This window comes from Salmo salar, chromosome ssa12, assembly GCF_905237065.1.
Source record: "Salmo salar chromosome ssa12, Ssal_v3.1, whole genome shotgun sequence".
NCBI lineage: Eukaryota > Metazoa > Chordata > Actinopteri > Salmoniformes > Salmonidae > Salmo > Salmo salar.
This window is the reverse complement of record NC_059453.1, coordinates 44,055,844-44,073,364: the sequence shown is the minus strand read 5'-3', so window position 1 is coordinate 44,073,364 and position 17,521 is coordinate 44,055,844. Positions and strand designations below refer to the sequence as shown.

General features: G+C 39.5%; 1 protein-coding gene across 2 annotated transcripts; it reads left to right on the top strand.

Annotated features, from left to right (window-relative positions):
• Positions 1-1,063: 1,063 nt before the first annotated feature.
• Positions 1,064-16,731, top strand: LOC106565079 (phospholipid transfer protein). 2 transcript variants are annotated; one of them, XM_014131715.2, is made up of 16 exons: positions 1,064-1,205; positions 2,031-2,151; positions 2,404-2,503; positions 5,070-5,198; positions 7,353-7,508; positions 7,836-7,899; positions 8,227-8,290; positions 8,436-8,527; positions 8,890-9,063; positions 9,480-9,542; positions 9,719-9,883; positions 10,481-10,548; positions 10,680-10,722; positions 15,949-16,012; positions 16,157-16,233; positions 16,593-16,731. In XM_014131715.2, exons 2-16 carry the CDS (start codon positions 2,040-2,042, stop codon positions 16,686-16,688), a joined length of 1,467 nt encoding a protein of 488 aa, XP_013987190.2. In that variant the 5' UTR covers positions 1,064-1,205; positions 2,031-2,039; the 3' UTR covers positions 16,689-16,731. The 2 variants fall into 2 exon arrangements, with proteins under 2 accessions (XP_013987190.2, XP_013987189.2); XM_014131714.2 differs by lacking the exon at positions 8,890-9,063 and having other exon boundaries at positions 9,483-9,542.
• The last annotated feature ends 790 nt before the right edge of the window (positions 16,732-17,521 follow it).

The following is a 17,521-nucleotide window of genomic DNA, read 5'->3' as shown; positions in this document are numbered from 1 at the left end:
TGCTGCTGGGTCAGGTCTTTTGCCCCTCACATCTGCCATATCTGTAAGCTAGCTATTTCCTCCAGCCATTAGCCAAGTGCTGGCCATGAGCTCAGCTAACTAGCTATCACACCGCCTCCTCACTGACGGAAAACACGTCACTCATTGTGTGCTCCCCAAAACCTGGCTCCCCAAAACCAATGAATGCAGTGGTTCTCGGAAGGCTAGATGCACAATATTGTTACTGTTGCATCACATTGGATGACCACTATAAAAACAAATACAAAAAGTGACATATTGCAGCTTTAAACACTTGGTGGTTTATATGTCTGAAGTGAGACACGTACAGCTGCACATGCATTCATCCTTGTGTGGTGGTCAATGTTGTTGTGCAGAAGACACTAAAGCAGTTCCTTCTGGGAACTCTCAATCTTTCACCCCTGTACATATTATGAGGAAGGGGTGAGGAAATTGTACAAATTGTCTAATCAATGGGAGATGTCCCCCTTGGGGGTCAATGACCTCCTTGAGTCCCCTTGAAGAACTTTGTTCTAGCTTGTTTTGTTCTCTCCAATTGTTGAGTTAACCGGTTCCCGTACTCCACACACACATGCTGATAAGACCAGATAAGGCAGATGATGTGAGAACAGTGTAGAATCATGTTAGTGAGTTACTGTCGAGTATTTGTTTCATTCCCTGGGGGGGCATTTTTATGAGTTTAGACTGTAGAGAGTCTAAGCTAAATGGGGTTGGTGGGGGTGGGTTGTTCGGCAGTCAATCTTATGGGTCAAAAAACATCCTGCTTTCCTTCAAGCCTTTCAGTTCCTCACCATGGGGGGTTAGTAGAGCAATCACTGCTGCCCCTGCTGTTGAATGAGACAAAGGGCTGTGCAGCTTTACACACACACACACACACACACACACACACACACACACACACACACACACACACACACACACACACACACACACACACACACACACACACACACACACACACACACACACACACACACACACACACACACACACACACACTTTGACACGTATATACACACTCTCTCTGACTCACTTACTCAGCAACTGTACATGCTACAGCAGGGCAGAGAAATAGACTGCAGCATTTGAATTTCAGACTGTGGAGATACCTTAAAGAAAACAAACATTTAGGGGTTTTCTTTGTTTTTCTCTTTTGTTTGGCCTTCCACAGACCCTCCATCTTTGAGGTAAGAGATTTTGTCTGCAGGATTTTTTCTTTGAATTCTAACTTGTGATGGAGAGAATGTGGGGTGGTGAGAGTGATAGTGGTGTATAGGACAAGAAGGAATAACTCCATTGACATTGCTGTTGCTCATGATATCTAGGGACTATTTTCAAAACATTTGTAAGCAAGGTTGACAATATGAATGTACAGATTAGCCTACAATAACATCTGGTATTGTAACTACACTGCCATAGCATCTCTAAATTGCCTATCTTTTTGATAATGAAGGGGATACAACGTACCTGTTTGTAAGTGGCTAGTAATCATGTCTCTACATTTAGTTTTTGATTTTGTTCACTGTCCTAAGAAAAGGGTAAGAGGGACATTGAGAAATGCAGTGCACTTAGTTTCTCCAAAAGGCATTCATAACCTGACTTTAAAAATAACCTTTGACTTTAATATGACATTTTATGTTTGAAATTAATACCAATTTATTTTATGATATAAACCTTGATGACCTGACTTTTGGGTCATATTGTCTCTCATGGAACAAAGCATCAATAAAGTTCATTAGAACTGGATGAATCATGTTATCGCCCTAGTTTTGAAGAAGAGTAAAGCAACCTCAGAAAGCTGGTCACCAACGATAAACTGCTCCTTTTATGACTGAGAGTGACCGGTTGGAGGTCTAGTATTGAGTAGTTCTACAAGTAAGGCAATACTTACTCTGTTTAGGCTCTTTAGGTCCGAAGTCAACCCTGGTTGAGTCGGATGTGTTAGTGTTTGAGCTTTGAGGTGGCTGGGTCCTTATCCACTCTCCCTCTCTTCTGTTTTGACCCCCCTGCAGGCAGTCGTGATGGCTTCCTGTATGGTGTCTATCCTCTTCCTGTTCCCTCTAATCGCCGCCATGTCAGCAGTAGAACCGCCAGGCTGCAAGATCCGGATCATTAACAGGGGGCTCGAAATGTGTAAGAAATTCACCCAAAAAACGCTCTTGTACATGTGATCTTAATAGTTTTCAACAGTCTACAATGGTCCCAGACAGTCTTCAATGGTCAGTCTTGACCAAAGGAAGATGTCATCTCCACTGCATTGCCACTATCAGAATTTCTCTACCAAAGCACTGTCATCCATTTAGCCCCTCTCAGTTGTCAGGATTGTCTGCTTAAGGTATTCACTAGGTAGTTCTAGACTCTAAACTCTTTCAACCTGTATTTCAGTGAAGTACGAGACCCAGAAGTTTGTAGTTGAGGAACTGAGCAACATCACCATGCCAGAGATGAAGGGCAAAGAGGGCCACTTCCAATACACCATCAAAGAGTAAGCCCTGGGATCCATCCACATTATTGCTCAGAAGTTTCTGCCATCGAATTGCTCCAGATCCCTTTCATATGAGTGCCTACAAATATTGTGGTTAAACTCAAATATACTAATTAATAAAACAACTTTATCAATTGGAACCTTTAACATGTGGAAGGGGGATAAAGTATTATTATTACTCCTGATACATTGTGCAAGGCAATTGATCAGCATTAACATTTTTGTGGATGGGGCCTCCCGAGTGGCGTAGCGGTCTAAGACACTGCATCGCAGTGCAAACTGTGTTGTTACAGATGCTGGTTCAATACCCGTGCCGGCAGCAACCGGGAGATCCATGAGGCGACGGTGGGCTTTTGGTTTCTCGCCCTCTAAAAACAGAAATAAATAATAAACTGCCTTTATTTAGAAATTAGTAAGAATGTCTCACCCCATGTTCAAGAATGGCCTTTTTCTCGCTCACTTTAGTTTATTTGAAAAAATGAAAGCATCTCCAAAATATCGTTATTTAAAAAAAAAAACGATTACTATTATTAATTCATTTAGAATTATATAAAGGTATTAGGTATTCTCACAGATCAGATTTGCCCTTACAAAAAATGCCTGTTGATGATTCCATTTTGTAATGTTGTATTGCAGCTGCCTTCTTGGGCAGGCTTCACTTGCAAAATAGACTCTATCTCACTGTCTACTCTTATGGTATTAAAGAAAGTCATTACACAGCTATATTAACTGAGAAAACATTTATTATAAATTCAAGAGAATAAGCCATTTTCATTAGGAGACCAGTTCAGGAGTGGGGTGGAATACATTATCAGACTCAGAGCATGACGTCAAAACCAGTTCAATAATGTTAATGAACGTCCCGTATCCAGTCGTCTTTTCTCCTTTTCTCCTCCGGGAATTAGTTGCAAAACTTTCCCTGCAGCTTGACAAGATGCTGCTTAACGTTTTTTTTTTCAGTGTGTCGCCGTGCGCTTTGTTGATCAGATTCTGAATCTCAAAATCATCATTGGGAAACATGTCAATACCCCCCTTTAGAAACATGATTTGCCCAAACGGTAAGCTTAATCTTGAAGGCATCCACTTTGTCCCTCTGTTTAAATCGATTATGCCCCCTCCCTTGCATTGACACATTGAGCGAATTCAGATGACCAAAAATATCTTCCAGGTAGGCAACCTGTGCGAGCCATTCCTCACAATCGAAATGTTCGGCCTTGAGGTGACTTGTTATCCGAAAGAAATGCAGCAATTTCCGCTCGAAGCTCATAAAATCGACCCAACACTTTACCACTAGAAAGCCAGCGGACCTCTGCATGATAAAGCACCTGCTGGTGCTCGCTCCCAATATCCCTGCAGAAATCCTGGAAACACCTGCTTTTTGTGGAAGTCTCTTTGATATAGTTGACACGCTTGATCACATCCTTGAGAGTGGCGTAGAGCTCAGGCTGCACGTGTAAAGTCAGCAACAATAAGCTGTCAGCAACAATAAGCGGTGCCGCGCACGCACACCTGTGTGTAGCGGTAACATTGTGAAAGTCAGCAACAATATGCGGTGAGGCCGTATCCTTTCAAAATACATGTTTTGTTGTGAAGGTTACCTTTCAAAATATTTGTTTATGAAAAATGATATTCTTGAATAAGTCCCACGACCCCCCCAGTTGAGAATCCCTGGGTTAGACTACAATTAGGGTGTGGAAATGTTATGCTCTTAGTACTGTAGCCTACTCCCGACCGTCATGTTGTACAGCACCATATTTTCCGTTCCATCCTAACGGAAAACCAGAGGGTTTCATTTTTCTTGGAAGAGAAACGCCATAATATTAATAAAATTAATTAAGCTACATTTCTTAAAATCAATCCCATATACTATGTTCTTACAAAAAAAAGGTTTTACATTTTCTAGTACTGCCAATATTGAAGGCTATCAAATGATTCTCAAAGATGCCCTTTGGTGGTTAAACTAGCACTAACTAGCATTAATGGTAACAATGGCTGACAATTAAATAATGTGCCATAGAATTCTGCGGCAGCCTGCAAGGTGTGCTGCAGTATGATGCAACTTTTAAAGGAAGAACCACTGTATCATGGAACTGTGGGCAGAGTCTGCATTGGTTGATTTTCCAAGAACCTGGATTTCTAAAAGATGACCTATAAAGTTTAGCAACTGGACATTCTCTTTTAAGAGATAAAGACACTAGCCTCGTAAACCAGACAGATGGCTTAGCTCACTACGTGAAGTGAAAAAGAAGGATGCGCATGGCAATCTCTGGTTGAAGAGGCTAGAACTTCTTAATCTTCTGTAAGAGAAAGTCCAGTAGCCAAGCTGACTTTATAGGTCATCTTCTAGACATCTGGGTTCTTGGAAAATCAACCCATGTAAACCCATGTAGAGGGTATTTCTACCCACTCACTGTTTCTATTTTGGCCAACTTCAACCAGTTGGCAACCAGGCTACAGGATTTCTGCTACCAAAAGAGAACTTCTAATACATTTCGACTCAGATTTCTAGTGACTTTCGAGTATCAGCCCAAGCACTGATCTGAGTATTTTCCTTCCTGTGGGTCAGGGTGAAGATAAATGAGCTGAACCTGACCTACGCTGACCTGGCCTTCCAGCCTGGCCTAGGACTGCTCTTCAATGTGCAGAACTCCTCCATCGCTCTCAGCTTCCGGAGACACATCTTATACTGGTTATTGTGAGTCCTCTTTATCCACTACTGTCTCTATTTCTAGCCTAGTGCATTTAAGTCCCCCCTCTACCTCAGCTCACTCCTCAACATCTCCAATACCAATAGGAGCCTGCTATTAGATATACAGTGCCATTAGAAAGTATTCACACCTCTTGACTTTTCCCACAGTTTGTTGGTTACAGCCTGAATTTTAGATGGGTTAAATTGAGATGTTTTGTCAATCGCCTACACACAGTACCCCATAATGTCAAAGTGGAATTATGTTTTTAGAAATGTGTACAAATCAAATGAAAAATGAAAAGCTGAAATGTCTTGAGTCAATAAGTATTCAACCCCTTTGTTATGGCAAGCCTAAATAAGTTAATTTGCTTAACATTTGCTTAACAAGTCACATACTAAGTTGCATGGACTCACTCTGTGTGCAATCATAGTGTTTAACATCATATTTGAATGACTACCTCATCTCTGTATCCATCACATACTATATCTGTAAGGTCCCTCAGTTGAGCAGTTAATTTCAAACACAGATTCAACCACAAAGACCAGGGAGGTTTTTCAAAGCGTCACAAAGAAGGGCACCTATTGGTAAATGGGTAAAAATAAAAGAGCAAACATTGAATATCCCTTTGAGCATGGTGAAGTTATTAATTACACTTTGTATGGCGTGTCAATACACCCAGTTACTACAAATACACAGGCGTTGTGCCTAACTCAGTTGTCGGAGAGGAAGGGAACCACTTAGGTATTTCACCATGAGGACAATGGCTGTGATAGGAGAAAACTAAGGATGGATCAACAACATTGTAGTTACTCCACAATACTAACCTAATTGGCACAGTGAAAAGAAGGAAGCCTGTACAGCATAGAAATATTCCAAATGCATCCTGTTTGCAACAAGTCACTTAAGTAATACTGCAAAAAATGTGGCAAAGCAATTCACTTTTTGTCCTAAATACAAAGTGTTATGTTTGGGGCAAATCCAATACAACACGTCACTGTGTACCACTCTCCATAATTTCAAGCAAAAACCTGGATCAGTCTGCTTTCCACTAGACACTTGGAGATAAATTCATCTTTCAGCAGGACAATAACCTAAAACACAAGGCCAAACCTACACTGAAGTTGCTTACCAAGAAGACAGTGAATGTGGCTGAGTTGGTTTTTTGACGTAAATCTACTTGAAAATCTATGGCAAGACCTGAAAATGGTTGTCTAGCAATGATCATCAACCAATTTAACAGAGCTTGAAGAGTTGTGAAAAGAATAATGGGCAAATGTTGCACAATCCAGGTGTGGAAAGCTCTTAGAGACTTACCCAGAAAGACTAATCACTGCCAAAGATGCTTCAACAAAGTATTGACGTGGCGTGAATAATTATGTAAATGAGATATTTCTGTATGTTTTCACTTTCTCATTATGGGGTATTATGTGTAAATGGGTGAGAAGAAAAACTACAATTTAATCAATTTTGAATACAGGCTGTAACACAACAAAATGTGGAATAAGTCAAGAGGTATGAATACTTTCCAAAGGCACTGTATCACACTGGTCATTCCCAAAGTGTGCACTTCCTTTGGCCGTCATTCATTTCAGTTTTCCGCCTCCAACGATTGGAACGAGCTGCAAAAGATCTTACAATTTGACACATTCGTCCCATCAGACTCCTTCAAAAACATGAACTGAGCTGCTATCTGATCAACGTACCTGCTGAATAATAAGTCTGCTGTGTTTCCTTGGACTTTTCTACCCTAACCCATTGTGAATATTTCTGTATAGTGTATTTTATTTTTTGTCCTGTTCACTGTTGCAATGTTATGCCTGTTGGCTATGTCGTTAATTTAATTTAGAATTGGTTCTCAATTGACTTATCTGGTTAAATAAAGGTGAAATAAATAAAATAAAATGTATCAAGAAAATAATACGTTTGTATGCAAAACAATGCCTGTGGTTAAATACTCACAATGGTATCTTGTAGAGCCTTGAGGAGTTCAGTCATGCAGTGGTACGCTAGATTGATGACATCAAACTTCAAAGATGATGTCCAAGGAGAGTCTATTGGAAGTTCAAACCTTTTGATGCTACTTTATATGGTTGAGATTATGACGTTGATGAGTATGTATGATGGCGGTCTGAAAATATTTATTTTCTGTGGTCTCATAGCTATGACACCGGAGCCATCAACGCCTCTGCAGAAGGCGTGAACATCCACACTGTCCTGCACATGACCAGAGATGAGTTGGGACGCCTCAAGATCTCTAACATCACCTGCGATGCCTCCATCGCCAAAATGAAAATGAAGTTCACTGGCACCTTGGGGTAAATCCTGTTGATAGTCTTTTTAAAATACTTGAGCTGCTTTCTTGTCCAGGGACCACGTATCAAGCATCTCAGAGTAGGTGTGCTGATCTAAGATCCTCCCTGTCTATAATAATATTATTCATTATGATTTAAAATACAAAACTGATCCTGAGTCAGGTCTCCCTTGACAAAGAGTTTTTTTAAATGTTAATTCTGTGTGCAATGGAGACTAATTTCAGTATAATGTGGCTATAAGCAATATTGGAGCATTTTTCAGATTTTGGATATTTTAACATGAGTGGGTGTAATTCAATGATTTTACAACTCTGGTTTACTCCGTTGCAGGAGGGTGTATGACTTCCTGGCGACTTTTTTGACCACAGGAATGCGCTTCCTTCTGAACCAGCAGGTGCTGACAGATTAGTTCATTTCATTCTAGAACACTGGTTACACTTACAACATATCAACACTTATGATTACATCTTCATTGGCTGAGCTGGCAAATCAGCTGTTTACTCGTCATTAATATTTATGATGACTGTGTTAAGCCCACATCGTTCTGCTCTGAATGAACAGGGCAAGTAGGGGTACACATAAAAGCTACTTTTTAACATACTGAATAAAACAATTTGGAAGAAAATCTATTTCACTCATATTGTAATTAATTATAGGCTATATTTCATTGAAATATGGGGCACTGGACAGTTCCTTTAACATTTGTCTGTTCTTTTCATAGATCTGTCCTGTCATGAACCACGCTGGTTTGGTTCTAATCAACTCTTTGTTGGAGACAATTCCAGGTAAGATAGTACAGTGGTTCATTGGAAAATGCCTTTAGAGATTGGTTATATAACAAAACTAACATAAAAAATATATATATTTTCTGACCAGAAGTTTTGCACACAGAAAATATAATTGTATTTGTTTTAATTTGGACCCATCCAGTGCGAACAGAAGTAGACAAGTATGTGGGGATCGACTACTCTCTCCTAAGTGACCCTGTGGTAACTTCAAGGAGTCTTGACATGGATTTCAGGGTGAGTGAGATAGTCTAGCTTGCTGTGCATTAATCTCATACCGTGTGTATATTATGTATGTATGTTAGGATAACACATTATTTGAAAGCTACATACATAAGCACTTCAAAACACATCCAGAACCATACATTATGCATTCACTACATACAACAGTGAGTTGATTTTTTTGTTAAGTCACAGTAATGTCACTCATACTGCAATTATCAACATGCAGTTGTTGACATAATCAAACTGCTTATAGATGATGATTGTTTTATGAAGCCTTTATGTAGTTACCCCTAAAATAAAGTGTTACTTATTTTTGTATCTCACTCTCATCTCTACAGTATTGTATCTTCCTCTCTCTTTACTGTGCCACACAGGGCATGTTCTTTGAGCTCGGGAACGAGAGCAACACCTTGGTGAACTATGCCATCAGCCCAATTGTGAGAGAGTATGACCGCATGGTGTACCTGGCTCTGTCCGAGTACTTCTTTGACAGTGGGTTGTACTCCTATTATAAAGCTGGCATATTCCAAATGAATATCGCCAACGAGCACATAAGTATGAGGCCTGAGTCCCCCATTATGTCTTGCAACCGTACTCTCTCCCCTGCATTTTAGCCTACACATGACATGACGCAAGTAATTCTTAGCTCCGAGGTGTAAATTATTCCATATTGTCTGTTATAGCCTTTAAGAATTGGTGTCTGCATCAGAGGTGCTACCAAACATGTTGACACAGATTTGAATAAGCAGCTGAGTCATGCTTGGTACTGCACCTCTTTACATAATGAGGAGATCTGCCCAATCATTAGGCTGAAAATATATACTAGTGAAAAAAGGAGTCTGCATACTTAAATCAGATGCAATTTCTGAGTTGTTCTTTTTTTCACAGCATACCAATATTGTTCTAGTAGTAGTATGACATGAATATAGTAATTTCTAATACAAGCAATTGAATACTATGTTTTCAGATGCCAAAGGATCTGGAGATGCTCCTTAGGACAACATATTTTGGCACCATTATGATGATTGTGAGTATGTATGTCAGGATTGTGACCTCATGCCCTCACAAATAGGGTCAAGACATTGAATTCCACTTTTGCATTCCACTCACCCACTCCTGTGTGCGTGTGTGTGTGTGTGTGTGTGTGTGTGTGTGTGTGTGTGTGTGTGTGTGTGTGTGTGTGTGTGTGCACGTCTCTCTCAGAACCCAGCCCTAGTGGAGTACCCGATCTCCCTGCAACTGGAGTTGAACTCTGCCCCCAAGACAACCGTCAAGACCTCCGGGGTCACTGTGGCCATCACTGCCATCGTCACGGTGATGGTGCTACCGCCCGGCAAGGCACCTGTTCAGCTCAGCAGCATGACCATAGTGAGAAAGAAGACGTCTTGTCTTTTCATGTTCTACATTTAATAGCTACTGATATTTATCAAAAAAGAAAAAAAAAGAACAACCATGAGAATAGTTGATAGTTAGGCTAAGGATTGGCTCTGTAGGAGCTGAGAAAGGAAGGATTCATATTGTTTCAAATGCATTCTTCCTAATGCTTTCTTGGTGGCGATATATTGGTAAACAGTCTCATTGTGTGTACTTTTTCATTTCATTTGAGTGTTTGCTGTTATTATTTGATCTGTATGTTTTTGCTCCTTTATATTATGTGTTGACTGAGGTTGGGGCCGCCAGGGATATGTTTGGTATGGGGGTTGTTAAAAAAGGTGGGAAAATTGTATTGTTTTTTATCGATTGTATTGCCGTTGACATGAACAAATAAAAACAATTGTTCACAAAAAAAGCTTTCTTCCTTTCATTGAGGTAATCACTGATCTGTAAGTGAGAGGATGGGTGAAAACGTGGTTTCCACCCATTGCTCTCACTAGTTTAACCATGTCAGATCAGTGATTTCCTCAAGGTAAGCAGGAAGGAAAAGTGTAGAGAAAAGTGTAAAGTTGATCTTTTTGTTCCTTGCAGGTGGCCAAATTCAATGCCAAGGTGTCCATGAAGGGCAAGAGACTGGGTGTTCATGCAGACTTGAGGAGGTAGGCATGCATGTACTCACACACGCACGCACTCATACATACACATACAAACACACCTCAACACATACACACACAATATCACAGTAGCATCACAGGCAAATTCATTAAGTGTATTCTGTTGTTATTGACAGGTTTAAAATCTACTCCAACCAGTCTGCTTTGGAATCACTGGTGGTAAGATTCTGCGCTCTCTCTCTCTCGCTTTCTAACAATTATGACCCTATATAATTTCACTTGCACTACATTCAACCTAATGCCTTAACCCAAATCAAGACTAATAATGAAGACCAATGAAACAACACCTGTTTCCACAAGAGAAAAGTAAAGAAGCATAATGACAAATATTTAATTTCAAGTGGATTTATAAATTAATTAATTCCGAGAACATTGCTTGATCTCCGTCCAGAATCAAAATGTGTATCTTTTGACCGGCATTTCCATGTCAGAATCATCCCGTTTTCATTTGGATAAACTTACGGATACCTTTGGGGATCTCTTATGGCATATAGACCTACCCTAAAAGTGGTTCTGAGGAAAGCACATGTTCTCAGAGAACATTGAGGAATAAAACTCTTTGTAGGAATAATAAAACTCAGAAATGAACCTTTGGACATCTGGGCAGCAGTCATAATCAGATGAAAAAAGGCCTTCCGGCATGCCAAGGTTTATCTCTCTGGCTTGATAGGTGACATAGTTGGACCATGATTTAGTATTGGTCTGAAGAAATATGTTATTTTCTTCATTAGCACACTACATAGCAGTGGTCTGCTGCATGGTTGTCTTCTCCTCCGGAATCCATAGGATGGCTGTACATAAAACAGGGACTTTTACTTACCTCAACAGTTATGTTATACTCCTTGCTTCTCTCAATGGTCAATGCATCAGAAATGGATCCAGCAGAATAGAAGAATAGAAGCCCTGACTGGTAGAATGAGGTTGGTCCACTGCGCTGGACTCATAAACCACAACAGGCTCTATATCAAAGGGAGTATTTTACCAAGTGGTTTATAAAACTTTCAGAATGTAGTCCTTTACACTCCTCATAAATCAGAGGCCTCTCAAAACTGTGAATGTTTTCATCCACCTTGATGCAATGAGGTAGCTTATGGTATAAATGGTTTGGAGGCTCAGCATCGTGTGATGGGCCTGCATGGATTAGTGATTAATTTACAGTGCCTTCAGAAAGTATTCATACCCCTTGACTTATTCCACATTTTGTTTTCACAGCCTAATTTAAAAATGTATAAATAGTTTTTTTCTCTCACCCATCTACACACTTTACATCACTGCGTGTAACCATACTCAATTGTGTCATATGGTGGCTTGCAATGTTACATCCAATCTCTATTGGTATCCATTAAAGAGGGAGGATTGTTCAGCAATTTTACATCACCCACAATATACATTCAGATTGCATGTCAGACAAGGCAGGAGAGCTGTTTTCAGACTACCTACAGCATGTAAACTGAAAAAGCCTTGTCAGCAGTGGTGTAAAGTACTTAAGTAGTACTTTAAAGTATTTTTACTTAAGTCATTTTTTTGTATAAGTACTTTACAATCACTACATTCCAGAAGAAAATAATGTACTTTTTACTCCATACATTTTCCCTGACACCCGAAAGTACTTGTTACATTTTGAATGCTTACCAGGACAGGAAAATGGTCCGATTCACACACTTATCAAGAGAACATCCCTGGTCATCCCTACTACCTGATCTGGCAGATTCACTAAACACAAATGCTTAATTTGTAAATTATGTCTGAGTGTTGGAGTGTGCCCCTGGCTATCCGTAAATAAAAAAAAAAGAAAATCGTGCCGTCTGGTTTGCTTAATATAAGGATTTTTTTTAATACTTTCTTTTGATACTTAAGTACATTTTATCAATTACATTTACTTTTGATACTTAGTATATTTAAAACCAAATACTTAGACTTTTACTCAAGTAGTATTTTACTGGGTGACTTTCACTTTTACTTGAGTCATTTTCTATTAAGGTACCTTTACTTTTACTCAAGTATGACATTTGGGTACTTTTCCCACCACTGCTTGTCATTAACTGAACCGATAAAGCCAACCATTAGAGATTAGAGTTTAGGAAAATGTATGTTACATATCAATGTGTAGCATAAGATATTTTTCTATCTGTGAAAACACAGATATTGAAACAAACAATTCTAAAAATCACCCTGCAACAGAGCATGCTGGGAAATATGACAATGACACTCCCTCATGTTTCTGTTTCAATGGAAGTCAATGAACTAAGTAGCACAGACTCAGCTGCTATCACATTGGTGTATATGGGAGAGCCACCCCTTAAGTAGACAGGAACTGACCATTCTTTTCAATGGTAAACAGCCTGAGTCTTCATTTATCCCCCATATGTGCTGTATCTGTTTACTCTTAATGGAGTTAAAAGTACTAAGTCCCAATCAACTCCACGTATCAACATTAACTCCAGGCAGCATATCACTCTGTTGAGGGTTAAGATAATTCCAGTAGTCAATTGAACTCTACATTTATTTACCCTGTGATATCAACTCTCCTTGATTTACTGTGTAACTATGTCTATGGGTGATGTGATGTGATAACTATGTCTATGGGTGATGTGGTTGACCAAAACAATGGAAATGACACGCACACATCCCCCCATGGGCAGCCCATGGGAGAAAGATTCAGAATCTTTTCACTGCTGCCCATCAAAATGTGTCTACATTTAGGCTATTGTTTATGTGTATTTCACACAATATTGTGGTACAAATCTGAGTATATCCTTGAATAGTTCTCAACACCAACACGTTGGTCTCGTGTGGCTCAGTTGGTTGAGCATGGCGCTTGCAATGCCAGAGTTGTGGGTTTGTTTCCCACGGGGACTAGTACGAGAAAATGTTTGAACTCACTTCTCTAAGTCACTCTGGATAAGAGTGTCTGCTAAATGACTAAAATGTAAATGTCACCAATCAACTGCATTACACTTAAAAACGGCTTCAACTACCACCACCTTTCTATATGGCTAGCTATGCTATCAGTTTAACTGAACTGGAGTTAGCATTTAGATTTGTTTTCTAATTCTAAAAAGGACAACTTCTAAATATTATGCAGCGAAAACAGCCAAATATATCCAAATAGGATTTTAGTAACGACATTGTGGGCCTGTTAGAACACATAAATGATGACGTATTTTACAAATATCCACTTGGTTAGATCAGATTATTTTAATGGCCACCAATGACACCGTCGTTGCACTTTACCCCACGGTCAGTGTTCTATTGATCTCTGTAACATACAGTGGCTTGCGAAAGTATTCACCCCCTTGGCATTTTTCTTATTTTGTTGCCTTACAACATATAATTAAAATAGATTTTGGGGGGGGTTGTATCATTTGATTTACACAACATGCCTACCACTTTGAAGATGCAAAATATTTTTTATTGTGAAACATACAAGAAATAAGGCTAAAAACGTACAATTTGAGCGTGCATAACTATTCACCCCCCCAAAGTCAAAACTTTGTAGAGTCACCTTTTGCAGCATTTACAGCTGCAAGTCTCTTGGGGTAGGTCTCTATAAGCTTAGCACATCTAGCCACTGGGATTTTTGCCCATTCTTTAAGGCAAAGCTGATCCAGCTCCTTCAAGTTGGATGGGTTCTGCTGGTGTACAGCAATCTTTAAGTCATACCACAGATTCTCAATTGGATTGAGGTCTGGGCTTTGACTAGGCCATTCCAATACATTTAAATGTTTCCCCTTAAACCACTCAAGTCTTGCTTTAGCAGTATGCTTAGGGTAATTATCCTGCTGGAAGGTGAACCTCCATCCCAGTCTCAAATCAGTGGAAGACTGAAACAGGTTTCCCTCAAGAATTTCCCTGTATTTAGCGCCATCCATCATTCATTCAATTCTGACCAGTTTACCAGTCCCTGCCGATGAAAAACATCCCCACAGCATGATGCTGCCACCACCATGCTTCACTGTGGGGATGTTCTCGGGGTGATGAGAGGTGTTGGGTTTGCGCCAGACATAGAATTTTCCTTGATGGCCAAAAAGCTCAATTGTAGTCTCATCTGACCAGAATACCTTCTTCTATATGTTTGGGGAATCTCCCACATGCCTTTTGGCGATCACCAAATGTGTTTGCTTATTTTTTTCTGGCCACTTTTCCGTAAAGCCCAGCTCTGTGGAGTGTACGGCTTAAAGTGGTCCTATGGACAGATACTCCAATCTCCGCTGTGGAGCTTTGCAGCTCCTTCAAGGTTGTCTTTGGTCTCTTTGTTGCCTCTCTGATTAATGCCCTCCTTGCCTGGTCTGTGAGTTTTGGTGGGCAGCCCTCTCTTTGCAGGTTTGTTGGGGTGCCATATTCTTAAAAAAATGTAATAATGGATTTAATGGTGCTCCATGGGATGTTCAAAGTTTCAGATATTTTTTTATAACCCAACCCTGATCTGTACTTCTCCACAACTTTGTCCCTGACCTGTTTGGAGAGCTCCTTGGTCTTCATGGTGCCGCTTGCTTGGTGATGCCCCTTGCTTAGTGGTGTTGCAGACTCTGGGGCCTTTCAGAACAGGTGTATATATACTGAGATCATGTGACAGATCCTGTGACACTTAGATTGCACACAGGTGGACTTTATTTAACTAATTGTGACTTCTGAAGGTAATTGGTTGCACCAGATCTTATTTAGGGGCTTCATAGCAAAGGGGGTGAATAGATATGCACGCACCACTTCTCCGTTTATTTTTTTGAAACAAGTAATTTTTTTCATTTCATTTCACCAATTTTGACTATTTTATGTATGTCCATTACATGAAATCCAAATAAAAATCAATTTAAATTACAGGTTGTAATGCAACAAAATAGGAAAAACACCAAGGGGGTGAATACTTTTGCAAGGCACTGTATGTATAGCTATGGGTTCAACACCTTTCTGAAGTCCTGTAAACGTATGTTATTACATTAACAAAGACCTTTTTAATTTCACATTTGAAAAACATTTGAAAAAATTCCCCTCACCTTTGTGATGAAGACATGAATTGACCAAGTGGATGACCTAATCTTAAAATACACATTTGACAACCAACCTGTGAGACAACCATCCACGGTCTCCCCTACCATTAACCCTTACAGTAATATATTACAGGTATGGGCTCCCGAGTGGCGCAGTGGTCTAAGGCACTGCATCTCAGTGCTAGAGGCATCACTACAGAACCTGGTTCGTTTCCAGGCTGTATCACAAACGGCCGTGATTGGGAGTCCCATAGGGCGGCGCACAATTGGCCCAGCGTCGTCCGGGTTAGGGGTTGGCCGGGGTAGGCCATTGTAAATAAGAATTTGTTCTTAACTGGCTTGCCTATTTAAATAAAGGTTAAATAAATAAAAATGTCTCTTTGTTCTGTCTCTATAGCTTATTCCCCTACAAGTCCCCCTCAAGACTATGCTGCAGATCTCAATAGTACCCATAATCAATAGTGAGTATCCTTTTAAAGCAGATCAGTTTAACCCCACAATAAATACTCAATGTACATAAAACATGTAACTCAGATAACAAAAACATATTTTTTCAAAATGGTTGACATTGTATTTTTAATCCTTCATCCGTAATTCAATTTTAGACTGGACCAAGAGAGGCGTCGCTATCCCTCTTGCAGATGGTATGGACTTCATAGAGGAAGTGGTGGAGTATCATAATGTAAGTCTCAAGGCTTCTGTTACTTCTACTATGCGAGAACAACACATTTGATATTCTAATCAAATTCTAGCTTGTTCAGTATTATCCGAGTGGCAATTGTTCAAAATTATTCATGATAATCATAACCACCCACATCATCTTGACATCAGCAGGGCACAACATCGAGGAATGTTCAGATAGAAATATTTTATATATATTATGTAGAACAAACACACCTCTATGCCATATTGAAAAATGTATCACTTCAACTCTATTCTTATTTCTATCCAGTACGTTCCATAACGTTTGCCTTCTGAATGTGGCCCTGTTGATAAACCGCAGCTAAATCAGCTTCTCCCACCTTTCACTTGACCTTTCAGGGTTACCTCATCATTGGGGCAAACTTACATTTCAGCAAGGGCCTGAGGGAGATGATCGAGAGGAAAATCCAGGCTGATGCCGAGAACGCCATCTAAAGAGAATTCTCCACCAGCAATAAATAGATAAACACCCATCCAATCCTGTTTCTATGTCCTCAAGGGCACATTTCTTATCTAAAACATGACTCTACTATAACAATTTCACTCAACCATGCGGATTGAAATTCTTTTAAGGATCCAAGATAATACGCTAGGCTGCAATCTGTCCAATTTATATGAGAGCGAAATGGACAATACAAATCATGCTTATGTAGAAAGATCACCATAATAATACCACAACTTTAGTATTTTTTTTTCCTATTTATTGCTATTTTGAAAAGTGCTTTAAAGATACTTTTATACTGTTGCCTATTTATTTATTTTCGTGTAGAGATAAATCAACAAAATTCTTGCCTAAGGGCACATACTGTATGTGAGTGTACTTCTCAAAACAATACCTAACCTCGTGTCATAAGAATTGCCCATGGTCATGTCAATGCCCATGCTAATGTCAGGAATTAATTGTGTTCTCTTCACCATCCTTTTAAAAATGACAATGCTTAACTGTATAATATATGCTAAACTTAAAACTAATTTAAAATGTGTTTCTACAAAAAAATGGCCTTCTTTACTTTACCCATTAGTCAAATGGGGAGCTAACTGGTGATAAATACAATGTACTATATGAGAAATGAAATGGTTAATGAATGTTAACTGTAAAAAAACATACTTTTGTAAATATGGCTTCATACCTGCAAAGAGTATTCAATGATTGAAAGGCTTTCCTTACATGTGTAACTAGGGCCTAACCGAACAACATTCAGTATGACAAAGTGTTTAATAAATCAATTTTAAAAAATCATAAAAAGACAAACAAAATTGTCTTGTAA

Bases quoted from the DNA above. Each gene is read 5' to 3' on its own strand.
- LOC106565079 (XM_014131715.2), top strand. From the start codon at position 2,040: ATGGCTTCCTGTATGGTGTCTATCCTCTTCCTGTTCCCTCTAATCGCC. The intron at 2,504-5,069 runs GTAAGCCCTGGG...CCTGTGGGTCAG, and splicing joins TTCCAATACACCATCAAAGA to GGTGAAGATAAATGAGCTGA. The intron at 9,543-9,718 runs GTGAGTATGTAT...CGTCTCTCTCAG, and splicing joins TTGGCACCATTATGATGATT to AACCCAGCCCTAGTGGAGTA.